Source organism: Rattus norvegicus, chromosome 15 (genome assembly GCF_036323735.1).
Source record: "Rattus norvegicus strain BN/NHsdMcwi chromosome 15, GRCr8, whole genome shotgun sequence".
NCBI classification, from domain to species: Eukaryota; Metazoa; Chordata; class Mammalia; order Rodentia; family Muridae; genus Rattus; species Rattus norvegicus.
The window spans coordinates 58789052-58816907 of NC_086033.1; the positions used below are offsets into that span (position 1 = coordinate 58789052).

The 27856-nt window shown below is 40.0% G+C and overlaps 1 protein-coding gene across 3 annotated transcripts; it reads right to left on the reverse strand.

Annotated features, from left to right (window-relative positions):
• Positions 1–10425: 10425 nt before the first annotated feature.
• Lacc1 (laccase domain containing 1) lies at positions 10426–27789 on the reverse strand. Of its 3 annotated transcripts, none has more exons than XM_039094027.2 (7): positions 27322–27546; positions 26081–26690; positions 25324–25502; positions 24476–24641; positions 21930–22155; positions 20717–20877; positions 10426–16127 (listed from the first exon to the last, which is right to left on the reverse strand). In XM_039094027.2, exons 2-6 carry the CDS (start codon positions 26640–26642, stop codon positions 20718–20720), a joined length of 1293 nt encoding a protein of 430 aa, XP_038949955.1. In that variant the 5' UTR covers positions 26643–26690; positions 27322–27546; the 3' UTR covers positions 10426–16127; position 20717. The 3 variants fall into 3 exon arrangements, with proteins under 3 accessions (XP_038949955.1, XP_038949957.1, NP_001386429.1); NM_001399500.1 differs by lacking the exon at positions 27322–27546 and adding an exon at positions 27643–27789 and having other exon boundaries at positions 15342–16127; XM_039094029.2 differs by lacking the exons at positions 24476–24641; positions 25324–25502; positions 27322–27546 and adding an exon at positions 27643–27782.
• Positions 27790–27856: the final 67 nt, after the last annotated feature.

Sequence of the window (27856 nt, forward strand, 5' to 3'; positions counted from 1 at the left end):
CTGATAAGCCTCACCAGGGCCTTTCAGCAGTGAGAGAAAAATATGTGAGATGTGTGCTTACCACCACATTAAATAATAAAATCTCTTTTAAACAAATGAAACTCATAGCCATGAATGCCTATGAAGACAAACTAAGGAAGGGCACGTTATTTACCAAAAAAAAAAAAAAAAAGACAAGCTTCCAAGGCAAACATTAGAGAGACTCAAATCTTGACTCCTCAAAGTGCTATGCACTATGACATGACATTAAAGATGTATTACATTCTTGACATAATCGTTTGAATTCCCCTTTGTCTAAAAGTAAAGAAAGATTCTGTGTGGAGAGATGTAAAGACATGGGATAGAAGTTTAAATACAGGCTGAAGCCATGTTGATGTAGGGAATTCCTAGCTGTTTAACTTAGAGGGGTGTAGCAGTATTCTTCTTTTGAAGTAACCATCTAAGATCTTCTGGAACTCTCTAGGGAAGCTGAAACCTACTTACTGTGTTCTCTAAAATCGAATAATGGGATGTGTGTGATTTGAATGGCCTGAGAGTCCATGGGAATCCCAAGAGGTTGTCTCACACCTATCCCACAGTGAGAGTTACCTGTCCTCTTGGAACACCTCCACATAGGGAAGCCATGCTGTACTGTGTCTCCCTCACCCTCACACTACCTACAGGCTAACACACTAGCCTATCCAACTTTATGGATATTGGTGGAAGGCATGAGATGCCTGGGGTAGAGAGAGAAGACTTCGCTGTTCACTGTTAGCAGCCAGCATGAACATCACATTGTCCCCTTTGTCCCCCAAGTCCTAGGCAGGCACCGTTGAAAGACACAACTACATATATCCACAGTATGTTTGTGTCCTAGGTTGAGAATGCTGAATCTACGGGCTCTACTGTTCTTGTAATGAAGGCGAGATGGCTCTCTGCACAAAGTCTCTAATGTATCTGCCAAGGTCCAGCCTCAGCTTAGAGTGGTAAAAAGAAAGAAGTCAAATTGTGGATCCAAGCTGACCACCCATGTTCTGCTTGACACAGCTTTTCCAGTCTGGTTCTCTCTATGTTCTGTTTTCTCTCTCTGGAGATTTCTCTGCCCATGTCCTGCTTCAGAGAGAGAGAGAGAGAGAGAGAGAGAGAGAGAGAGAGAGAGAGAGAGAGAGAGAGAGAGACTATGTGTGTGTGTGTGTCTGTGTCTATGTCTATGTCTATGTCTGTGTCCAAGCGGTTGTCTAGCTTTATCCTAAAAATTTCTCTGGATAGCTCATCTGCAGAACACAGGTCCAGTCTTTTATTTTACATATCAATCCAGCCATTTCACCCCAGGTTTCCTTTTGATTATCCTATGAACCAGCATCCCAAGACCCCAACCGTTTGGTTCTTAGGAGATCACATACACACATTTCCCTTTAACATTGCAAAATAATTCAGAGATCTGTCTGCCTTTGTTAAGCAAAAATGATAACGTAAATGGGTTGGACCCTGACCTGAAATTACCATTTCTACCACAAACCTGGGCCTAACTTAGTTTGGTCCCAGGCTGACCTTGAATCCAGAAATCTGCCTACTCTTGTATCTTTCTGACAAGCTGGCTCTTAGTCTAGCCTTTGTTCCTTTAGATTTGTGAAGTCCCTCATAATTCATACTGCACCCTTATACTTTGCATAGTTGAAAAGATATGTATATATAATATACATATGTCCCAGGGGCAGGAACTGAGTCTCTCTGTCCCCACCAGGGCTACATCCAGGTTGGCAGTATCTGTCAAGAATACTTGCTTCATACACACTGAAAATGGCCTAGATGAAGCCCAGATGAGTCTTTGTGGTTTTGGTTTACGGAGGAAAGTATTCTAGGATGCTCATTGAGGACTGTATTTCGTGACAGTCTTACTAAGCCAGAATCAGCATTCTGCTGATTCCCAACAGATAGCTCAGTGGTTTTTCTTATCTTTGCCATTTTGTGTTTCAAATGTGTTGGGTTCTATTCCACTGCTACAGAAGTCCTTTTCTATTATTTCTAATCTCATCCTTCCACTGACTCTAAGCGATTCTGGGTCCTTCACTGTCACCACCACCTTTTCTCTTTTGATTTGCTAGGGATTACTTTCTCAATGTGCTCAAGAAAAGTATATTCTCACTTTAAAGGATGAAAACATTACTTCACTTACTCTAGAAATCTACTTTTGAAAGGCAAAGTCAACTTCCTTTGGAGCTCTGTGGCAACTCCAGGAGTTCCCACTCCAAATCCCTGACTTTTAGTGTAAACTGACGACCATCAGGCTACACACTTGTTGTGCTCTATGTGCCAGAAGATGGAAATGCCACAGAAGATGTGTATGTAGTGTTCACGTATGTAGGTGTAGGTGCATGAACCCCATCAGTCTTCCTCAGTTCTGAGATGAAGCCTGTGTTACTACCATGCCAGGAAATTTTCATTTTTCACATAAGACTCTGGAGATCAAACTAAGGTCCTTGTGGTTATGTGGCAAGGACTTCCCACCTGACCCATCTCCCTGGCCCATCCACACAGTATCCGACTAGAACTGTCATACGGCTGGATCCCATTTACTCTAAGAAGTGTCAGGGCTCACTCTTCTTCAGAGTGGCCATTGTTTCATGATTCGGGCAGAAAAGCGTGACATCTTACTGTCTTTATTGTAGGAACTATGCATTTTTATAAAAAGCATTTGTTCTAATGTATTATGTGAGCGTGTGCTTCACCTACACGTATGTCTGCTTCACCTACACGTATGTCTGCTTCACCTACATGTATGTCTGCTTCATTACATGTATGTCTGCTTCACCTACATGTATGTCTGCTTCACCTACATGTCTGTCTGCTTCACCTACACGTATGTCTGCTTCACCTACACGTATGTCTGCTTCACCTACATGTATGTCTGCTTCACCTACATGTCTGTCTGCTTCACCTACATGTCTGTCTGCTTCACCTACATGTATGTCTGCTTCACCTACATGTATGTCTGCATACCATTTGCATACCCATTGCCCACAGAAGCCAGAAAATGGAGTCACATGTCCTGGGACTGGAGGTACAGACAGTTGTGAGTTGCTATTTGCACGGTGAGGATTGAGCCAGGTTCTCTGGAAGAGCATCCAGTGCTCTCAACCACTGAGCCGTCTCTCCAGACGCTCTTTGTTCTGTTTTAATCTGTGTCCTATATTAATCTCATGTTCTTTCTTTTCAAAAGCATCCAACCGACAAGGCTTTTATTCCCTCTCTCCTTACACACACCAGGTGCATAAGATAATAGAAAATTAACAGTATTTATTTTTTGCTTTAAAGAAGAATATGTACAAATATATTGTTACTGGTCAAGTATGCTTAATTTTAAGGTCAAAATATTCTATTTCATAATCTTTTGAGTTGGATGTTGTTTTAATTATTTAATTAAAACAATTATTTAATTAAAATAATTATTTAATAATTATTTTGTTTTAATTATTTAATTATTAAATAATTATTTAATTATTTTAATTGTTTGTTAATAAAGGTACTTAATACATGTTCCTTCAGCTGAATCCATGGATTTTGCTATTTTTTCATTATTATCATTTTCTATAAACCACAGATTCATTCTATTTAAAAATTTTTAAGATCAATTTTATCTTATGTGTGGGTGTTTTGCCTGCATGTTGGTCTGTGCGCACAAGCACGCAGTGTTCTTGGAGGTCAGAAGAGAGCATCAGCTCTCCTGGAATGGGAGATACAGACGGTTAATCGTCACCATGCGGGCACTGGGAACCAAGTATTTCTGAGAGGTACCCCTTCCCACCAACATCCTTTATCTAAAGGGAGTAAGGCATGGGGTGAAAAGAGTTGTGAGAATGTTTGTAAAGAAAACCACTAGGCTCTTCCCACCTTCCCAGGAGCTTAATGGGAACAAAAGCTAAGAAGCTAGATGCTTCAACAGGTAAAGGCCCTCGCCAGCCAAACAAGCTTGGTGACCTCAGTTCAACTTCTGGTATCTGGACATTAGAATTTTATGGGGGCAACAACAACAGATTCTTGTGGAATTGAGGGACTCGGCTAAGCTGAAATTGTCTTTAATGCTGCTGGTATAATGTAAACTTATGCATCTGCTATGAAAATCAGGGGTGGGTTTCCAAAAAACCCAACAGTAGAACAAACATATTATCTAACTATAACACTCTTAGGATATATACATCGGAAGGAGTTTAAGTCAGCATACCACAGCGATGTTTGTACTTGCATATAACTCCATCACAATATCCAAGACATGGAATCAGCTAGATATGTATCAACATGTAAATAGATTAAGAAAATGTGGAATATACGCACAATAGAGCTTTATTCATTCATAAAGAAATGAATGAAAAGTAGACCAATTGAATGAAAATGTGCCAGACTCAGAATGACAGATATATTTGCCACTATGAGGAATCTATCTGCCTATCTACACATCTATCTAAGTATATATATGCATCTATGCATGTATGTATGTATGTATGTATGTATGTATCTATCTATCTATCATCCATTTGTATATGCGTATGATTGTAATATGAAATTAGAAGAGGGGCTGTGTGGTATAGGCTAAAAGGGACAAAAAGACAAAATTTCACAAGTTATCTGCTATAAGGATATATTCATGTGTGTGTTCTGTTTTTACATCCTACACATACATATGTGTGCACACACATATACACACAGGTGATAGCATGTGATATTTGTCTTTCTTGACCAATTTTACATACATACATACACACACACACACACACACACACACACACACACGAGACATAAGAACAGAAGCAGATAAGGTACTATTTGGAAGGTGGATAAGGACTAGTAGTAGAGGGAGGAACTGTAGAGGGAGGAGAATGAGCAAAGGTAAGCACAATGATATGCATGTGTTGTATGTATTAAAGATGTCACAGGGAAACCCGTTATTTTGTACTGGAACTAAAACTTCATTTAAAAAGTCTGCCCAAGAGAATAGCGAGGCTGTTAGTACACACCATCAAAGTGGGGGCTGAGGGAAGACCTCGTCTTTATCTGTGTATGAAAGAGATGAATTTGAGGTCTCCCACTAAGCCATCCTACCCCTCATCAATCCTTGCTCTCAAAACGTTGGCATCAGGAAGTGAAAGACTGGCGTTGTAGGAAACCAGCAGAGCTTGTGCCTCATTCCCCAGTGCAAGCCTGGTCCCAGGTTTAAGTTAGATCTGAGGAAACATGTCAGTGTTCTGTAACTCGTTGCAAACTGTAATTAGTGGAATCTACTAATAGATAAAGAACAATGACCAAATGCCTTACGTACATCTCCTTTGCAAATGTTCTTGCTTTGGAATACTTTTATTACACTGTTATTATTTAAATAATTTCCGCTAAACCTTGAAGACATAAAACTATCTGCTAAATAGTGGTCCAAAAATTTGGCTATAGTCTACAAGGCCGCCTCCCTTAAAATGTACATCTAAAATTTACTACACATCTGAATCAGAATCTTCCAGAAAGCCTTAAACAACTACTGGCACTTGTCCTGTCCTGGATTATTCTTTATTTGGTATAGGCAGTGGTTTAGATATCAGGGTATTTTACATTTACCAGATTACTTTATTGTGCAATGAAAGTCAAGAACTGCCCTAAAACTAGCATTCAAATTAAAAAATTCTATTATTCTTTACTATCTAATACCAGGAGAAGTCATTTCAAATTCAGAATTTTCATGGAAAAGTTCTGCATGTTTAATCTTCCGTGCTGGGCCACTGTCATAAATATTTGATTTAATAGTTGACATGTTTATTAAAATCATATAAATAAGTAAGTTCTGGTAGCAGAGTATACTGTGATACTAAAAATAAAATTCTTGTAGAGCTGGAAGGGATTAGTTTATAAAATAAATATTTGTTTCTCCTCAAGCAGGAAGAGAGATTGTGAGTAAACAGGCTGAATGCCTTAAAAAAAAACAGGTTCATAATAATAGAAATATGGAGTGACTTTAATATGTGATTATTATGTAAATAAATTCAAGTCAATAATGAATAATTATGTTTTAATACAGTTAACAAAATATATACTCTAAATGATTCATTGCCTATGTAATTCTAGACCTTTTCTTTTATGTCATTAAAGGATCTCTTTCCCTTTTTCCCTCCTTCCTTGGGTTTTACATGATTACATTCTATTATCTTTCCTAGGTACTAAACGTGTGAAAATGAATTAGACATGGTTTTTATCCTGATGGAACACATATTCATGAGTACACTGATAACAAACACACTAACAGTTTAGAGACTTCAGTGCTCAGAAGAGCAGGGACATAGGAGCTCACAGAAAAAGCCCTTGCTTAACCTGTGTTTTATCTCTATACTGCAAGAAAACAACAATGAAACTCCTGTCTGACACAGCTTAAAAAATATATTCAGACTGGATAATGAGAGAAACCACCAAGGAAAATGTTCTGTAAGGGGTAACCTCTTCTCTGAGAATATGAGCCTTAAAGGATGTTAAAGATTTATTCATGAAAAGTGAGGTTGAAAACTTTTATGTCGAAAGCCACAAAGTGGGCACAAGGACAGAATTCAGAAGAAAACGGCTTTGAAACCATGGCGAGAGCTCCCGGGAATTTGATCTTTCATTCACCACCACCACCACCACCACCACCACCGTCTTTCATTCATCTCCCCACCTCCCTGCCTCCCATCCCCAACCCCCCCCTCTCTCTCTGACACACATACACACACACACACACACACACACACACACACACACACACACACACACACACGAGTCTTCAGGAGCAAAAGCTACTCAGCTCCCATGCATTCCCTATCTCCATGAAGACTCACACGGACACAGGAGTATTAATTACATCTGTCCACTTAGATGTTTGCAACTCGTATGTCTTGATTCTGTTCTTGCTGATTTAGTTGAAAGCCTAAGTGACAGTAACCTTGAACAAGTTTGAGTTCTATTCAGTTTTTTTTTCTTTCCTTTTGGTTTTTTGAGACAGCATTTCTCTGTGTAGCACTGGATGTCCTGGAATTTGCTCTGTAGGCCAGGCTGGTCGTGAACTCAGATCTGCCTGTCTCTATCTCCTACAGATTGGGATTAGAGGGCTGTACTGCTACACCCAGCTCTGGTCAGTCTCTGAATGTAAGCCAAATTGTCTGTCTTGATCCAGCTTATTGGAAATAGGAAACAAAAAAGCACAGGAGATGGTTGGGGCATGTGGGTTGGTGGGAAGTGGCGGGAAGTAAAGAAGCAGGCAGGGCTGAGATCATTCCGACACTCTGGTGAGTGGGTCTTCGGTTTGCTCAGGGCTGAGATCATTCCGACACTTTGGTTTGGAGGTAGAAGAAAAGTCCTAACATGGTACTGAGGAATGTAAAGCCAGCAGAGTTGCATCTGCAAACAATTAGCAATAGCAGCAAGAGGGGTTGATCAGAAATAAGCCCATAACACAGGTAAGATAGGGTGACCTGACTCTCTGGCATCTGAGGCAGGGACATGAGACCAAGTGGCTGATACGCCGAGGCAGTAGCATGGAAGGAGGAAAGTAAAGGGAAATACTCAGAAACCCTGCACGGCTTCAGCTGTCTGGGCAACTGCATGAACACTTTCATTTACGATGTAGAACACCAGAGGGAAGCAGGGGTTTGGAGATGAGTTAAATTTGAGTTATCACAGGATAGGACCCACAAGTAACTCTATAACCAAATCTAGGTATGCATTTCAAAGCAGAAAATGATTAAAATGATCACTTTATGACTGTGGAATATCAAGTAGGAAGCTTACGATGTGCACTAGGGAAGCACAACTTTAAGGGGCGTGGCTTTAAAAGGTAACAGGAACAAAGCATTTCAAAATACGAACTGTGCCGCGTATGATGCGAGTTCTCAGAAAATAAGGGCTCTGGAACCCAACTGTCAAGGGCTGGAGAAAAGGCTTAGTTCAGCAGTTACTGTGTAAGCATCAGTTTGACCCTCTGCACCTACATGAATGCCAAAGCCAGGCACAGTGGAGTGTTTGTAATCCCAACATCAGGAGGCAGAGGCAGGAGGCTTGCTAGCCAGAATCAAGTAAATTTTGGGTTCTGTGAGAGACACTGTTTCATCCAGAAGGGTGAAAAGCAATTGAGGGAGGCACTGGCTTACTGCATGTGTGCATCTATATAACCATGGACATGCACACATGAACACAAAATACACTTGTGCCTACAGAAAAAGAAATCCTTTTAATTGTCACTATCAAAAATTCCTTTACTACAAAAGTTTCTCATTAATTAGAAGTCCTTATGGGGGTGGGGAGTAGAAAGGAATATGGTGTTGACTATAGAATTTGCTGGAAGTCTTAATTGCATAACGGAGTAACTGCACACAATTACATAGAAGAACCAAGTCAGCTTCAGATGCAGAAGGGACACGATTCGCCTTAGATATCTGGACCAAAACACAGGGAGTGTGACCTAAGACTTTCTTGGCAAAGAAAATATAAGCACAAAAAGTTCTTCCTAACACAATTGCCATGCAATCATTGTGTTCGAAGTAAATGTAACTTGGGAAAAGTTGTACTGGTAGGTTGCTTTTCCCTTCATTAAGCAATGGCCTAAGACACAGAATAGTGCACAGCCAACAGTAATTGCCACATCCTTGAAATCAAAGTAAACTTTAAAACCAGTCATTGTGATATAAAGGCACCCCAGCACACACCCAGTATGCACACACACCATACTCCCCATTCATCACTACAATTAAGCTTTAAAAAACTTTTAATTACAAGGCATCCAGTAAAATATCATCCTGAGTGAGGTAACCCAATCACAGAAAAACACACATGGCATACCACCCATTGATAAGTGGCTATTAGCCCAAATGCTTGAATTACCCTAGATGCACAGAACACATGAAACTCAAGAAGGATGACTAAAATGTGAATGCTTCACTCCTTCTTTTAAAGGGGAACAAGAATACCCTTGGCAGGGAATAGGGAGGCAAAGTTTACAACAGAGGCAGAAGGAACACCCATTCAGAGCATGCCCCACATGTGGCCCATACATATACAGCCACCCAATTAGATAAGATGGATGAAACAAAGAAGTGCAGGCTGACAGGAACCAGATCTAGATCTCTCCTGAGAGACACAGCCAGAATACAGCAAATACATAGGCGAATGCCAGCAGCAAACCACTGAACTGAGAATGGGACCCCTGTTGAAAGAATCTTAGAAAGGACTGAAAGAGCTTGAAGGGGCTTGAGACCCCATATGAACAACAATGCCAACCAACCAGAGCTTCCAGGGACTAAGCCACTACCTAAAGACTATACATGGACTGACCCTGGACTCTGACCTCATAGGTAGCAATGAATAGCCTAGTAAGAGCACCAGTGGAAGGGGAAGCCCTTGGTCCTGCCAAGACTGAACCCTCAGTGAACGTGATTGTTGCGGGGAGGATAGTAATGGGGGGAGGATGGGGAAGGGAACACCCAGATAGAAGGGAAGGGGGAGGGGTTAGGGGGATGTTGGCCCGGAATCCGGGAAGGGGAATAACAATCGAAATGTAAATAAGAAATACCCAAGTTAATAAAGATGGGGGAAAAAAATAATGCATCCAGTGTTTGTGTATATGAATTTTTATTATTTAAAGATGCTGAATGACACATTTAGCAGCATATATACTATTGTTTCATTTCTAATTCCTATAAACTCAAACATATACACACATCAGCACACTGGTGGCTGAGCAATGATTCTTTAAAGTGCTGGACTTCCATATATTGGCGGGATTTTCTGAGACTTCCTACAAAAGTTGAGATATTGGTTACGTTACTAGTATAAATCTAGGATAATCAGATGAAAACCAATTTCAAATCTCACTATGAGATACAATATGTATAGCTTGTATGTCACTGTCCTTTTACCAAGGCTTTTGAAATGGCATGCATTTACATTTTTGTCCCGTGACACAATTTAAATGTCTGAGCTTCCTCTGCTAAACACACACACACACACACACACACACACACACACACACACACACTCACACACACACACACACACACACACATATGATATACTTAGAGAAAAGCAAACACTAAGCTGTGTAGAGATTGAGGCTGTTGGGAGTTCCCGATTCTATTTAAACTACAATATCTTGTGCTTAAAGGAATACACATATTTTCATTCATTTTAAATACACATATTTTGCACAAATAAATAACAGAGATTAACATTTGTTTATCTTTCTGCTAAGAAACACCAGGTCTGCTTGTAAAACATAGAATACTGCCTCCCAGTGGTACGATACGCTCACTTGTTTTATTAAGCTCGTCCAGTGGGGAGCAACAGACATGGAAGCGGTGAGGAAAAATCTGGCAATTTGCTGACAGTTTCTAAGTATACAACAATAAAAAAAGAATTAAAATTTGAATATACAATGAATCCAGAAGATAGGTAATAAAACATGATTTTATTTATTTTTGTAATGTCATCCACAATGCGAAGTATGACTGCCCAAATTTATAAGCTTCAAACAAAATAACACACGGTGAGGATTTAGAATACAGTCTTTCTGAAGGTGAGACTAATCTTTATATTTTCATGGGGGAAAGAATACTTCATGTGAATTTGGCATTCCTACCTTTTTTTTCTACTTAATGCCTTCCTTGAATGTGGAGAAATTAAGTATTTTATTTAAATTACACGCTGGGCTTCGGGATTCCCGGAGGATTACACTAAGCAAGGCTGTCCAGCTGTGGCAGCCCCGTACTGACTGCCACTTTGCACTAGGTTGACCATCCCGTACGGCTACATAACTGTTTTTTACTTAGCCGCGCATCAAATACACGAAAAGAATATTAACAGAAAGTGGAAAATAGAATTGAAAGATCTTTGAGCAGGCATAAAACCTGAAAGGAAATTACAAGCTGTAAAACACATCATCACAAATTACACAATTCCAACACTTAGCTCAATGATACAAATTATAAGATTCCAATCTTTACCTTGACGAGGCTCACTTTTACCTTTGGACAAAAGGGTCAATACCTGCCCTACTGATTTTATAGGACCTATAAAGGCACAGTAAGGTAATATATGAGAAAATCTTTTGCATTCACCAAAAAGTATAGTCTGTGTGCACAAATAGGACATATATAAGATAGAATGTAATTGGTCACGCCCATCCCTGCCCCCAGAACAACTTCACCACAGTTAATTCCCTGATCTTTTCAGTTCACACTTTTCCCTGAACATTTGTTCACTGACTTAAATAATCCTGGCTTTCAATCCCTAACATTAGGTTATTTTTACTGGTCTATCTCTTGTTCTTCAAAGGCATGTTGTGGGAGGGTCCATCTCAGGACCTCAGTTTTCACCCAGACAATCCAATCTGATGCCAGAGACCCAAGTGTCACTGCTTCACAGGCAGCTTCCAAACTTGTCTGTGCCAGGCTTCGTTGTAAGGTCCCGGCCGGTACTTTCAATCGTTGACCAACTGTTTCCATGCGGATGCTATTCATGCTGGATGAGGTGAAACTCTTTATCCCTCCTCTAATCCCAAACCTCCCCTCTGAAATGCTGGGTTTATCTGTCCTCAGATCCATCTGGAATCCTACAGCCTCAACCGAGACCGTTAGCTCTTTTTAAAAATACTCGGTTTCCACTCAACATCTTTGGCCACTCACCCTTCAATCCATCTCCTTAAGTTAGATGCTGTGGAATGGGAGAATGCTCTGCTTTGATGCATACTCACTGGCTAAAGAGCAAACTCCCCCTTCCTGCCATGTGATTTGGGATCGCTGTTTCCCACGCTGTGCATCTGCTTACACTCTTCTCTGCCCTGGGTAGGTTATAATTGTTCAGTTTCATGCCTTGCTTTATGGTGGTCTCTCTCCCTGCTATGCCTGTACTTTGTTAAAAATCCGTGTGTAGGACTAAAGCAGCAGAAACTATCAGAAATTCCAGATATTTATGTTATGATTAATAACAGTAGCAAAATTACAGTTGTGAAGTAGCAACAAGATAACTTTATGGTTGGGGAATACCACAACACGAGGAACTGTATTAAAGAGTTGCAGAATTAGGAAGGTTGAAAACCACTAGGCTACACTCTGAGGTTAAGAGTGGTTGCTAGTCTTGTGGGTTCTTAGCACTCACATTGGATGGTTCATACAGTTACAGTAACTCCAGCTCTAGGAGATCTGATGCCTTCTTCTGCCCTCTGCAGGCATCTGCATACACTTGTGCATATAGACACACTGAGATATACACATATCCATATATACATTTTAAAACACTTTTAAAATTCTATACACATTTTGGGCCCATCTAATAGAACATTTTCTCTACAATAGCTCCTTTCTCCTGACCTGTGAGTAAAACCAATCCTTGTACCTTCAGTACTCATCGGTTTTTAAAATCAAGTCTTAGGTGTAGAAACATTTTATCTCAAACAAAAATTTTAAATTTTAAAACATGGAGGAAATATCTAGCAAGAATGAGACCGAAATTCTGGGAATGAAAGAAACAATCGAGTCAAATCACATGAGAAAGCATCACTAACAGACGAGATGAATTAAAATGAATGAATTTCAAGGTGGGGGGGACTAAGCTCAGACAGTACTACATTCAGATACATATAACAAAAACTAATAGCAAACAACCAATAATTTCAAAAAGTCTGAGGTACATTCAAAAGCCAAAAACCAGTGAAGTAGAAGGCGCTGAGATAGTGTCATAAGGCATAGGTAATTTACTCAATTAACTTATAGAAGAATTTCCCTAAACTTAGAGAAAGAAATCAACATCTAAACACAAAAGGCAGAAGCCCAAATAGATGTGATCTGAGAAATTCTCCATAAAATACCACAGTCACAACGTCATATTCGTAAAACAAAGACTAAAGGCAGAGGGGAAATAATTCCAGCTCATGTACAAAGGGGGAAACCTAACATCAAATCATTTGTAAGAAACACAAAACCAGGAATGTATGGAATTACACATTTCAAGCTCTAGAAGAAAATGATTGTCAACAAAGTTTTGAGAGTCAACAAAAATATTTTAAACTGATGGCTAAATTAAGGCAATTATTGTGGAAAAATCTTAGAGGAATACTAAATATGTAGGGAAAACAGTCTCATTCATGGAGACACAGAAAAGGACACATCCCATGAGTGACCAAAATGAGTTGGGAAGGAAGTAGTCAGGCACAACCAGAAAACCCCTACAACTAACAGAGTAGGAACACAGAAATATTAATAATTTAGTCAGTCAGAAAATCATAGGGAATGACCTTAAATACAAATGATCTCAACTAACGAGACACAGACTAACTGATGGAATTAATAAAACAAGGGACATCTATTGTATTCAAGAAACACTTAACCAGCAAATACAAAACAAACAAAAAATAAACAACAACAACAGAGCACAGTCAGAAGGTGGAAATCGGCATACTAAGCAAATGAAAGCTGTGGACGTGCTAGGGTAGCAATTCTTGTACCCATTATGGTGGATGTCAACCAAAACTAGAGATAGAGAGACCACTACATATAACACAAGAAACAATTCACCAGGGAGATAGAACAACTGCAAATATCTCTCATAAGACTAATGCTGAAAGGCAAAACACTTCACACAGACTCTGACACAATCATGAAGGTAGACATGGGCTCTTCCGCTCTAAAACTGGCGGAGAAACTTCAAAGCTAAATTATACCACAGATCACCTGGAATTAAGTGGTATCCATCCAACAGACAGTAAATACACACTTAACAGAACAAGGATTGAACATTCTCTAAAACTGACCACAAAGCAAACATTAGCAAATACAAAAAATAAAATAAAATACAAAGGAAAGACGGAATCATTCTATCTTTTGAGACTATAGTGGAATAAAACTAAAAATCATCAAGAGAAATTCATAAACTATACAAATGCTTGGAGAATAAATAGTGAGTCCTGGAAAAAAAACCCAGAGGAACTTAAAAACATTCGTGGAATCAAATGCAAAAGGAAAACACAATCAACCAGACCCTCTAGGATACAGCCAAGGGCTTCTAAAGAACATTTATGACTTACCAAATTAAATTCAGAAGATAGGAACTATTTAAACAAACCTATAATGAGCAAGAGATCAAAGTGCTAATTAAGTTTCCCCTAAAGGAAAACCTGGGACCATGTGGATTCACTGCTAAATTCTACACGTCGTTTAAGGAAGATTTAGCACCAACAACATGGCGAACCTTTCCACAGACAAAAAGAGCAGGAACACTACCAAACTCTGTCCATGGATCAAAGACCCTAACCTGAAATTCTGATACTGCTAGAGAAAAATATTCCAAGAAGCCATCATATACTGGAAGTCTTAAAATAGGACTCTAATTGCACAAGAATTTGCAAATGTATTACACAAAACAAAAAAACCCCTCTTGCATAGCAAAGGGAACTATCAGCAGGAAAACAGGTTACAGAGCAGTACAGAATTTTTACCAGCTATTCTTTAAACACGGGCTTAGCATTTATCTATAGCATATTAGAAAAAAATTCAAAACTAAGCAGTAAAGCCACCTGTCAATAAATGAGCTCATGAAACAAAGAGATCATTCTCAAAAGACTCACGAACGCCCGGAACTATACTGAAAATGCATCCCATGCCTTTAGAGACATCGATGTTAAAACTCTTAAGATTCTACCTAACCCCAGTGAGAATGTCTGCTACTCAGGAAAGCATGACAGAGCTGGAGAGGTGGCTCCAGGGATTAGAACACTAGCTCCTCTTCCGATGATCTGGGTTTGATTCCCTACACCTATATGTGGCTCAAAGCCATCGGTAACTCCAGTCTCAGGGGATCTGACATTCTCTTCTGGCCTCTCTGGTCACTGCACAAATGTGGTGCACAGTCATGCATACACATAAAAAATAAGTAAATAGAAAGAAAAATGTTGAGTGCTGATGGGATGTGGGGAAAGTTGAACACATGTTCACTGTTGGTGGGAGTGTATACCAGAACAGCCACCATAGAAATCAGCATGGAGGTTTCACAGAAACTGAACAGTGAGGACATGAAGGTGGGAGAGTGGTGTATTGGGAAAACCTGGGCAAGAGCTGGATGGGGAGTGAAGGATGGTTAGTATCACACTTCATTGTAAACATGCATTAAATTCTCAAGAGAATATACATAAAGGAAACAAAAAACCAAAACAGGTTTGGGACCCACCTAGCTTGTTTCTGGGCATATACCCAAATACTCTCTCCTGCCACAAAGACACAAAACATGCACATTTATTGACGTTCTAGTCACAATAGCAAGGATTTGGAACTAGCCTTCTTGTTCATTGGCAAATGAATGGATAACAGAAATACAGTACATACACACAGTATTTTATTTAGCCATAATGAAATTATCAAACTTATAGGAAAAATTGATGGATCTGGAATTATTTATTATGAGCAAAATAATCCAGACTCAGAATAAGAAACACCACATGTTCTTTCTTATATATAAATTCTAACCTTTAATGTTTATGTAAACATACATGTATATGGCTATGTAAATCTGTGGGTATAAGTGTGGATAGGTGTTGAAACTAGAAAGGGAACATAAAAGGGGATTGTGCAAGGGAGAACAAAACACATGAGACAGGAAAGAGGGGCTTCTGCAGTGAAAGGGTACACAAGGGGCCAGGGAAAGGGAGAGCGGAGGGCCAGAAAAACATGGTGCTTGAGAACAGCATAAGGAAACCTGGTATTTTATAAGGCAGTTAAAAATATACATTTAAAAGGAAACGTTTATCTCCCCTACTGCATTTGATTCAAATGAGAAAGGTGTCTTCATTTCAATTCACTGTGCTGAGTCCCATTCCTGAACAAAAGTCGGCATCTAGTGAATACTGAACTAAACAGATCCGGCCTTGATTTATAGATACAGAGAACAACGTTAGCAATGACATCTCACTGAGTTTTTTCATCAGTTGTCATAAGAATTAGACCAAGGTCATTGTGCATCCGGTAACAGTGAGAGAATACCCTAAAGATGAATTATCTTTTGTAATCCTCATGGTTTTATATAAATCAAAAAGCTAAATATTTTCTTTTGCAGCCATTGTAGAAGGATACGGGAAGCATTTATGCAAAATTCCAGACAAGAACCTGTAAAATACACATAGGGATAAAATGTGAGCTCCTAACTAGTGTTTTTAGAATCCCAAGGTAAGAGTCATAAAGTCCATTAAAATGTTTTGTATATTAAAAACTAAGGACATTCCAAAGAGTAAAAACATACACCAATGATTTAAAGTATAGAAACACTGAGTATGTGCTAAGGGGTCAGTAATAAGCCGTTGTCATGTCTGCTTTAGAGCAGTCTAGAAGACTTTCTTTCTGTAAACAACATTGGGTGGGAGCACTGACACCTTCATTTCTGTTGTCAGCATCTGCCTTTGCTCTCCAGTGGCAGATCTGACTAGATGAGACCGAAACTACATGTTCTACACAACATAAAAGATTTATTGAGTGGAAGAGATGATGAGTCAGTGGATAAAGGCCCTTGCCCCCAGCCTTAATGAGCTGAGTCAGATCCTCTGGAAGCCGTATAGTGATAGAAGAGAACAGACCCCTGAGCCCAGCCTTAGTGACCTGAGTCAGATCCTCTGGAAGCCGTATAGTGATAGAACACACCGTATAGTGATAGAAGAGAACAGACCCCTGAGGTTGCCATCTGCCTTCACTATGAACACACCATAGGTATGTATGAGTGCACATGTACACACACACACACACACACACACACACACACACACCACACTACAAAATGTAATTTAAAAAATAATTTACTATCTGCCCCTTTAAAGGAAAATGGCAAAAGCTATTCAATATAGTAAATATATTAAAAAGTTAGTTTATACATTTTTAATTTCTTATTCTATAATTCAGAATTTTTATGTAAAAGTTTTTATTATATTTTTTATTATTTAAAACAATTATAAATATAATTTGATCATATTATTCCCCTCTCTCAAGTTACTCTTCCCCTTCCTAACCTTCCAAATTTAAGTTCTTTCCCATAAAAGAGAAATATAACAACCCCTCCTAAATACAAGAAAACAAAACCACATCCAAAAAAGAAAAAGAGACAAACAAAACGCAACATATTGTAACCAAATAAAAGTACACAAGGCCTGCTCTGGGATAGTTGATGTACTACCAGTGTCAGTGTCACTCCATTGGAGATAACTGATCTTCCCTCGCCCAACAGGTCTAAGAAATAGTTCAGGTTGTTAATCTTTATCCTAGTGGCTAGGTTTTTATTCATTCATTCACTCACTCACTCTTTCATTCATTCATTTAAAAATATAACAGAACAAAAAAGATAAAACAAAAACTACTAAAGTCAGAGGAAACAGACCATCAGAAGAAAAGGCGCCCAAGAGAGGACACAAGAGTCAGAGTCCCACTCATTCATGTGCTCAGAAATTCCATAAAAACACTAAACTGGAAGCCACAATACATATGTGCAGAAGTCCTGGTTCAGATTTATATGGGTCCTGTGCATGCTGTTTCAGTCTCTGAGTTCATATGAGCTTTGCTCGTGTGGATTTAGAGGGCCTTATTTTCTTGTTGCCCTCCATCCCCTGTGGCTCTTACACAATTTCCATCTCCTCTTCCCTGGGGTTCTCCAAGCCCTGAGGGGAGGGTTTTGATGGAGACATCCCACTTAGGGCTGAGAGTTGAAGGTCTCTCACTCTGTATGTCTGGCTCTAGGTCTCTGTATTTGTTCCCATCTGCCGCAGGAGGAAGCTTCTCTGATGATGGCTGAACAAGTTACTAATCTATGAGTACAGCCAAATATCATTAGGAGTTGTCATTTCATCATTCTGCTTTTTTCTTTTTTTAGACCAGTGTTATCTGGTTTTTACCCTAGGTCCCTGGGCTGTCTGGTCTCTGGTTCTTAGTCACCCAAGCAGTGTCAGGTATTGGTTCCATCTTGTGGAGTGGGCCTTAGGTCAAGTCAATTACTGGTTGGTTACACACAAAAGCTGTCTCACCATTGCTTCCAGGTATTTTTTCAGACAATATATGATTACAGAGGAAGGTTCTGTGGCTGCCTTTATATTTATGTTTCTTTTGCAAGCATGCAGAGTATGTTCTTGTAATAAAAACCACTGAAACATAGGGGTGAAGGGTCTCTCTATAGGTACTATCTGACATCTCTATTCTTAATGAGTTGTTTGGGGGTTGTCTTCAACAATAGGGCTTTGCTGTCAGTTTGTGGAGAGAAACCTAAAGTCTTGGCAGTAGCTTGGGTCGTTTGGGGATTCTTGTGGGGCTCCTTTAGCCAACGACTCAGTTAGACGTAACCCAATCCCAGTACTGGGAGCTTCATTTGGTGACAAGATGGCCACTGGGACTCTGCCTCTCCCCTTATTTGGCAATTTCATTTAGACTGTATTCACATATGTTCATATTTTATTAAACTTTTACTGCATTAGGTTTCCATACTACCTCTCAAATGTCTTCCCTATTTTAGCTGCATCTTCCTGCGTTCCCTGCCACAACCTCCTCTCCTCTCCCTCTTCCCACTTTATCCTCACACTGGACACCCCCACTCCAGCCACAGCTAAATATTCTGTTTCTCTTTCCTGGTGAGATCTGTTCTCTCCAGTCTCCTACTCTATGCCTACCCTCTGTGGCTCTACAGTTTCTAGCTTGTCTATTTTTGTCTTCACAGCTAATTCAAGCATATAAGTGAATACATATCATATTTGTCTTTCTGAGTTTGAGATACACCACTCAGGATGATTTTTCTATCATCATTTAATAGCTGAGTAATGCTCCATTATGTAAATGTACTGTATTTCCTTTATATACTCTTCTGATGAGAGACATCTAGGTTGTTTCAAATTTCTGGCTATTATGAATGGAACAGCAATGACTATGGCTGATGAAGAATCCCTGTGGTAGAAGGAAGCATCCTTTGGATATATGCTTAAGACTGGTATAGTTGGATCTCGAGGTAGATTGATTCCCATATTTTTGAGGGACCACTATATTGATTACCATAGCACTTGCACAAGTTTGCATTCCCACCACCAATGGAGGAGTAATTTCCCTTGCTTCATGTTCCCACTCACATGACCTATCACTTGTATTATTGATCTTAGCCATTCTGACAAGTATAAGATAGAATCTTAAAGTACTTTTGATTTGTATTTTCCTGATAGTTAAGGATGCTGAATATTTCTTTGTAGTGTTTATCAGCCATTTGAACTTCCTCTATTGGGAATTCTGTTTCTATCTGTACCCCATTTTAGTTAGGTTATTTGTTTTTTAACCATATTTTGAATTCTTTATATATTTTGGATATTAGCCCTCTATCAGATGTGGAGCTGGGAAATCTTTTCTCATTCTGTAGGCTGCCACTTTGTCTAAATGACAGAGTCCTCTGTCATGCAGAAGGTTCTCAATTTCATGAGGTCCCATTATAAATGGTTGATCTTGGTGCCTGTACCAATGGCATTCTGTTCAGAAAGTCTTTTCCTGAGTTCAAAGCCATATCCTCCTTTCTCTTTTACTGGGTTCAGTGTACCTGACTTTATGTTGAAGTATTTGATCCACTTGCAGTTTTGTGTGGGGTGATGAGTATGGATATACTTGGATTCTTCTACAAGCAGCCATCCAGTTTGACCAGTGCCATCTGTTGAAGATGCTGTCTTTTTTTCCCACTGTGTATTTCTGGCCTCTTTTCAAAAATCAGACATCCATAAGAGTGTAGATTTATGCCTGGGTCTTCAATTTGATTCTATTGATCAAGATGTCTGTTTTTATACCAAGACCATATGTTTTTTTTCTTTTTTCTATAACTTTGTAGTACAGCTTGAAATCCAGAATGGTGACTCTTCCAGTGTTCTTTTATGATTTGGGATTGGCCAGGCATTCCTGTTTTGTGTGTGTGTGTGTGTGTGTGTGTGTGTGTGTGTGTGTGTGTTTCCACATGAAGCTGAACATTGTCCTTTAAAGATCTGTGAAGAATTGTGTTGGAATTTTGATGGGGATTTCATCTAATCTGTAGGTTGCTTTTGTTAGGATCACCATTTCTACAATATTAGTCCATTTTGTCCCATAAAACAAAAATAATGAACAGTATGAAGATATTAAAATAGAACATGCACAGATCCAGTTCCAGCAGAGACAAAGACTTATTTATAGAAATTTTTTTAAAAAGTAAATTACCTTATACCTTTAACATAAACCTGCCTAAATTATTCTTCATGAACTAGGAAAAGAAATGAACATTACTCACTATGGAGTATGTTGCCAAAAATGAACTTTTCTATGCTATTTTTCCACTTAAAATTAAACTTTTGAGCTGGGTATTGTGGTGCACGCCTTTAACCCCAGCACTTGGGAGGCAGAGGCAGGTGAATCTCTGAGTTTGAGGCCAGCTGGTCTACAGAGTTCCAGAACAGCCACAACTACACAGAGAAACCCTGTTTCAAAAACCCCAACAATTATTCACTCACTCACTCACTCACTCACTCACTCACTCACTCACTCAATAAATAAATAAATAAATAAATAAATAAAATGAAGACTTGGTATTCTTACAGGGAGGAAGGAATGTCACTAAATTACTTTTTCAGTGAAGGCAGAGAAAGGCTGAAAGGAGGAGAGAGGGAGGTGAGTGGGAGGAGCTATGGAAGGAGACTGAAGAGGGAGACATTACAGTGGAGGCTCTGTACCTCATTCTCTAAGGGATATGAAGCCTATCTGTGTACCGAAGTTAAGGCCATCACGGACATGGGAGAAAAACTTCTCAGGATGGCAAGATGTGCAGAGGTCAAGATCTTCCTCCTGGTCTTGAATATTCTGTGGAAGAATTCCTCCTCGTTCTAGAAGAATCCTTGGAAAGAAGATTTTTCAAAAGATTGTAAGAATTTATTTTACTGCTAGTGAAAGCGAAAAAAAAAACACGGTTTTTGTACTCGTGTGGAAACAGTGCAGGAAAGACCTCAGAACTGGGAATAGCTGGCTCTCACTCCACATGAGGGCTAGTCAGGAAATGGCAGCTTTCATCAGCACGTATCACCAAAGCTCAGTTCTGAGCTGGTGGTGTTCTACACTGCCATGCAGGCATGTGGCAGCTCTGGGAGAGAGTAAGGAACACCAAATACTTGTTTGGAAGAAACGTATCAAGTGGCAGAGCATTTGTGTAGACAACTCTTTTGGTTCAGACACAGTATACTTTTTAATCATCTAATCTTCCCATCTTTTTTTTCTCCTATTAATTAGTTTTCACAGAAAAGTTTCCTCATAGATATTCTGATATAAATATGAATAAAAATTACTGATACTTATTTTCATAAGTCACATATAAAACTCAATCTCAATTTATTGAATCCTTTCTACTCATCAGGCAGGGTCTGGTTATGGTTTTGCTGACTAGAATAGAAACAATTCAATTCAATTCACTTGTTTGCTTTTATAGAAATGATAATTTTCAACAGAGACTAAAAAGCAAATTCGTGAATCCATAAAGGACAGGACCACAAACACAAGTAGTTGCATATTTATACTTCTTACTATTTTATAAGAAATGTTTTCTAGTTAATTAGACAATAAGAATACTTTCATATAGTTTCTATTACTTAGAAGAGTTGACCTATGCAATCGCTGTAAAGTAGAGTATATATCAGCTATTCTATACAAAGTTCAAGGAGTTTTCTGTAGAGATCAACTTGGAGTTTACTTCAAAATCAATAAACTATAACGGTTATGAAATTATCTGTGATACTAACGTGAGAATAGATGCCTTATTTAAAATGGGTTTTTCCATATGTGAATGTCAGCGCCTCAAATATTTGCTACCTGAATTACTGTTCTCTACAGTAATTTCCACCTCAGAAACAATAAGCAATAATCAAACTTTCAGCATCATTTTCAAATCAAACACACCTGGTGGCTTTTCGGATGTCAACGTAGGGATTTGGTGAGTCAAACTGTCTCACACACGAAGGATGAACATTGTGAAATGAGGTTGCTGATTCTCTGGGAAGAGTAAAGCAGCAAGATCCCACTGAAGGGCCCAGAACAACAATGATGTCCTCCAGATTACAGCCATATTCTGCTATCATAGCATTCACAGTAGCCATAGCGACGCCCAACAAAGTGCCCTTCCAGCCTGGCAAATGGGAAGAAAAGACAAGAGAAGTTAAAAAAGGAGAATTTCAACTGCTCTTATGTCTCAGTGAAAAACTAACAGCTGTGGTTTATATATTCAAAGTCCAGGTATAATCGATGAGCCACAAAAATAATGACTCCATTACAGTAGTGGCTTTAACACCAGATGAAGTATACAGAGCGCTTTACAGAACGGACAGTTAATGCGAGTTTCTTTTGAAGAGCGGTATTGATGTTTAGTCTCCATAGGAATAATGTCCTTTTGGTCTTTCCCCTCTCTTTCCTATTGACTAGGGTAATGAACACATGGAATGTAACATTTAAACCACTTAAAGTGCACAACTCAGTATTAATATCTGCAGTGTTCAATTTGTAGAGTTCTTTAATCTTGCAAATTTGAACCTATATTCACAAATGAAATCACCTCTCCCTTCCTATAAGATGTGTTGTGCTGTTTATGAATTGATTGTTCTACGTACTTTATGTGAGGGGTATCATAGTGAATTTGTCTTTCTGTAATGGCTTATTGCACCAAGTATGAGAACTAGAAGGTCCATTTGTGTTGTAGCATGTGTCAGAAGGTATTGTCCTTTTAAGATAAACATTGTATCACATCTATCACATCACATTTTGCTACTTACTCACTTGTCATCATACATATCCAAGTTGTTTCTACTCTGTAGACCTTATGAATCAGGATGCTGTACCAGTAGACACAGACCCAGAATCAGAATGGCTAGGTCATATGGCAATTCTATTTTGAACTTACTAAGGAACCTCAGTTTTTGTTATTGTTGAAGCAGGGTCTCACTATGTAGCCAGAATCCACTCTGTAGATCAGGCTAGCCTCAAACTCAAGAGATCTGCTTGCCTCAGTTCCCCAAGACCTGAGACTGAAGCACCACCGCACCCAGAATGCCTTTCTATAGTGACTCTCCACTTTGTTCACACAGGTGAGAGGTGTTCTGTCTTAGATAGAGACCTCCCTAATAGATGAATGATGAGATGGTGGTTTTGATTTATATTTCTTTAATTATGAATGATATTGATTAGCTTTTCTTATGCTTCTTAGCCATTTGAAAATCATTTCAGGGAAAAAATCTATTCCTTAATATCTGATCTTCCTGTGTCAACCTCCTGGGTGCTGGGATTATAGGGATGTGCCACCATGCCTGGTCCATATGATACAAGACGTTGACCAGAAGGTGCCATGCGTGTCAAGAGAGCACTCTGCCAGTGGAATTGCACTTCAATTCCTTTACCCATTTTTAAAATCCAGCTTTTGTTTTACTGTAATTTCAGGTGCTGTTTTAGATATTTACCTCTTATTAGATATAATGGTTTGCAAAACATTTCTGTCTCTGGACTCCATTGATTATTCTTTGATGCATAAGCATTTTAAATTTTAATGAAGTTCAATCTACTGGTCTTTAAATTTGTTTTGTTTTGTCTTCTTTTTTCCTGCTTTAGAGAGCCAAAAACTGTATTACCTAATCCAAAGACACGGATACCTACAATGTTGGTTTCATAATTTTGCCTCTTACAACTTAAGTCATCGATCCATTCTGACCTAATCTTTTAAGAGTGTTTTGGTAAGGGGCAGACCCTTCTTTTGTATGTGGGTGTCTCTCCCCTTCTGCTCCACTGCTTGAAGGTACCATTCTGTCCTCACTGAATAACTGGTTTGACATCTTTGTTGAAAAGCTTTCAATCACAGGTGAAGTCGTTTCTAACATGTGGGCTCTCTGTTCTATTCTACTTCTCACAGATGCAGACGAGCATGTCTTCTGCTGTCGTTGTTTGTTCTTTGTTTGGTTTTTATCTTTCTGCCTTTACTCATGCTGCTTTACCTCTGGGAACTCCTTTCTATAACACGCCAAACACTCCCTATTCCCTGGTGCCCAGACTTGAAGGACTCTTAGCCAGAGGCAGTCACACTCTAGAGCATGTTGAAAAGCATGAAGAGTGGCTCCTTGGTTATTACAACGACTATGGTTATTAAGTACACTAAAAACTTCAAGGACTAAAGATTTAATTTAATTTGCACTGCGGGATTATCTTGCCCTAAATGTTAATAGTATATCCTTGCTTAGAAATACTGACAATCTTAAAACAGATTCCTGAATATCACAAGGTATCACCTACTTAGGGAATTCTAGTCTGATTCGTCTGAGCTGTATACTTCTTATATATGTAGTAAGATTATGCAGGCCTCTTCCTACCACAAAGCAACACACTTACATCTATGCCCATGAGAAAGACAATTATAAATCACCCTGTATTGCAAATTCACAAAATCTTAGTTGATTAAATACACCTACCCGAGTGAGCAGCCCCACATGCTTTTTTCACAGGATCTGCAAAGACTATAGGTATACAGTCTGCGCCAAGAGCTGTGATTGTGATTCCTCTCTGATTTGTAATTATTCCATCGTAAGATTCAGGCTCCTTCTTCCCCATTACCCATACTTCACTGGCGTGATCAGTCTGACACAAAACGCAGGACAAAATGTCTTGAAAATGAAACATCTTACATGCGAGCTTTTCTACAAGTACTGGTCACAAAATTAGGTAATCAGGCTATGATCATCCGCTTCCATAAGTGATAAAGTGCCAGATATAACTCTCTGCAGATGTGGGTCCTAGGGAATTAAACTCAGAAGTCTTGACCATCCCCCACCAGAGATCAGTAAATCTTCACTGAGTACTTGTCCCAAAAGGCAAGTTTCACTTTCTTTGCAGAAACGTAAAAGTACCAAATGAGTGATTTTTTTTTCTTTTATTAGATTCAATTCTACCTAGAAGTCTTATGCAACAGATTTCCTTCTCACTTAGACCCTAGTTCTCCCTGCTTTTCACTTAAAAAGTTAGGGCCCCCATTTTTTCCTGATCATCCAAGTACCTTCCTTCTATATTCAAAGGGTCGTAATGGTTTTCTCCTCTCTTAAAAGTTACCTAGACTTCTAGAACTGAGGCCTAGATGAGATACATATATACAGACATATGTGAGCAGACACATACAAAACAGAGAAAAATAATTTCAGCATTATCGTAAAATGTTAGACGAAGCGCCAGAAGCAAACGTTAAATAGCTTAAGGGTTATATAAATAAACTGAGAGCTAAAAGTGCCAATATTTTAGAGGGCCAAAATCGATGACAAACATTTACCTTTATTCGGTAAAATTTCTCTGCATTAAACCCTGCAGCATTTGCCAGCCTGCGGAGGTTTTCTTGAACAACTACTTTGGGATCTCTCCGTTTGGAACTACTGAAAAGATTGAGTGAGCTGAGAGTGGGTATGTAAGAAATGCCACCTGTCCGAGTTGTAAATCCGTGCAGGAAGATGTCTGTTGAGGATAAGCGGGAAAGAGTCAAAAGATGCTCTGCAAAAGACTAAACAGCGTACAAAAGGCAGCTTCTCCGTCGGGCCCTCCCTGCTATTCCAACCTGTAACTGTGGATGTGGTTCCTAACTCTGGCTACCCTTCCTACCTGCATGTGATGTCACACACTGCTATGTTTCACCTCCCCACAGGACTGCTGCTCTTCCCAGGGTATAAGCAGCGCATAGCTCCCAATTGATACCACTTATCCAAGGAGGATTATTCGAAATTTTACTCTTCTGTTAGCATGCACAAAAGGGTTGGGGTTACAGCATTTCTACATAAAAGATTTTCCAGGTCAGAAAAAAAATTTTTTTAGGAGCATTGGAGATTTGCCTTAAAGCTGAATTTGCAGAGCGTGAATTTGTTTTTTAGGGAGGGCTCTGATGAAGTCATCCCTTGCTGCCTGTGGCCCACAAAACCCCCACGTTGCAAAAGATGAGCAGTTCACAAGAGGCAACAGAGAGAAGAAAAGGGGAAGCGAGGCGCTTCTTAAGGAAGTCTGGATTTTCACTGTAATGCAAAGGGCAGCGTGGAGGGTACCTGGGATCAAAGGAGATGTGACAATAGTTAGGTCCCCTTTCAACGCTGGCAGGCTTCTCAAGTACGATTCTATTTCACTCTGGACGTCTTCCAGTTTATGAGCTGTGGTCACATTTACGCCAGTGGACGGTTTCAAAAGGCTTTCCCTCTGAGCTACCTGTAAATCTTCAAACTCAAACTCATACACCGCGGTGAAGAGTTGGTCAACATAAGCCTCCATCAACAGTCTCCTGTGCTCGGGCACAATCACCTTAACGCGGCTCAGATCCTCCTCATCTATTTTTTGTTTAACTGAATACAAAGAGGCAGCCAGGCTGGGATGGCTAACAGTCTCGAATTTTCCCGCGAGACTTGAAAAGCCATTTCCTGCTTCCAGTTCACAGAGGCCATATTCCCCACCCTTTCCATTGGTGGCATCGCTGCAACATATTATACAAAGGAACTTGGCCTTGGGGGCATGGTGGTCGTGAATACCATCCAGCGTCTTCAGTACCATCTGATGACAGTTTTCCTGAGAGTTCAATTGTAAACCAGAGAGATCTATCAAGACTGCTTCTGCCATTCTTCAGTCAGGCACCTTTTTCCCCCAAAGACTTTTATGCCAAATCAGCTGTAAAGAAAAATGATCACAAGGAACAATAAATTATACCAATCTCCTTATAGATACAACTGAAATTCGAGGTGGACAAAAAAAAAAAAAAAAAAAAAGGAAATAAATTGCACCAATACAAAAAGTAACCAAAATGAATGTATCGTGCAGGCCAGAGAAGCCATTTATCGTGATAATTAAGGCAGAGCCATCTTTTACTTTGTGAAAAGCTGGGTGGGTAGAGATTCTGCCGTGTTTTTTTATAGTAGATTTTAAGTATAAAATGATTTGCTATCTGAGATCAAGTCTTTTTAATTATAGGATGTCAATCTATCTGCTATATCATTATTCCCATCCTGTCTATAAGATTAGATCACATCTCATATGAAATACTGAGAGGATACTAAGTTGAGCGGTATAAGCAAATCTTATTTGGGGGTTGCGGTTGGGGCAGTGGTTCTAGGCAGGGTTTCTCTGTATAACAGCCCGGGCAGTCCTGGAACTAGCACTGTAGACCAGGATGGCTTTAAACTCACAGAGATGCACCTGCCTCTGCCTCCCAAGTGGCGGGATTAAAGGTATGCGCCCCCCCCCCAAAAAAAACCAACTCATTTTTTAAGATAAAACTGACCAATAAGTTAGGCATTCCTACCCAGATTTACACAGCCCTCCACACTGGGGATCATCCCAAAGCCACTGCAATTTGTATCAGGGGCGATTTCTGACCACTTGCAGATTCTCTGTCCTCCCACCCCGGCTGGAACTCCCCTTTGCCAACCCTGTGGCCCCCAGTTCTGACCCCACCACTGCTGACCCTTGACTCGAGGCCGCCTAGGCCAACCCCAACCTCCGCCCGGCAGGGCACGGGCGCCCTCAGTCATTCTTTCCGCCAGCTGTGCACGCGACCTAGGAGGAGCCCGGACCGCACAGTGTAGGTCCGTCCGTCACGGCGCGGTCCTGCCCTCCGACTCACCGCGGGGCCGCTTCCCGCGCTCTCCTCGGCGGCCGCGAGCTGGGGTGTGAGCTGCAGCCTCGGGGAACGAACCCCAGAGTCGCCCGAAGCGGTCCGCCCGCTCGCCCGCCTCACAGCGTCCCGGGCCTCCGGGCACCGGAGTTCGGGTGTTCCCGCCACGGCCGCGGGGCGGCGCCCCGGAGACCCAAGGCCAGGCCCTTTGCGGGGGTATTCC

Coding starts and splice junctions, on each gene's coding strand:
- Lacc1 (XM_039094027.2), bottom strand. CDS start 26,642: ATGGCAGAAGCAGTCTTGATAGATCTCTCTGGTTTACAATTGAACTCT. Junction 25,503..26,080: donor CACATCTCCTTTGATCCCAG/GTACCCTCCACG, acceptor TATCCTCAACAG/ACATCTTCCTGCACGGATTT. Junction 24,642..25,323: donor AGAAATTTTACCGAATAAAG/GTAAATGTTTGT, acceptor GTTTTGTGTCAG/ACTGATCACGCCAGTGAAGT.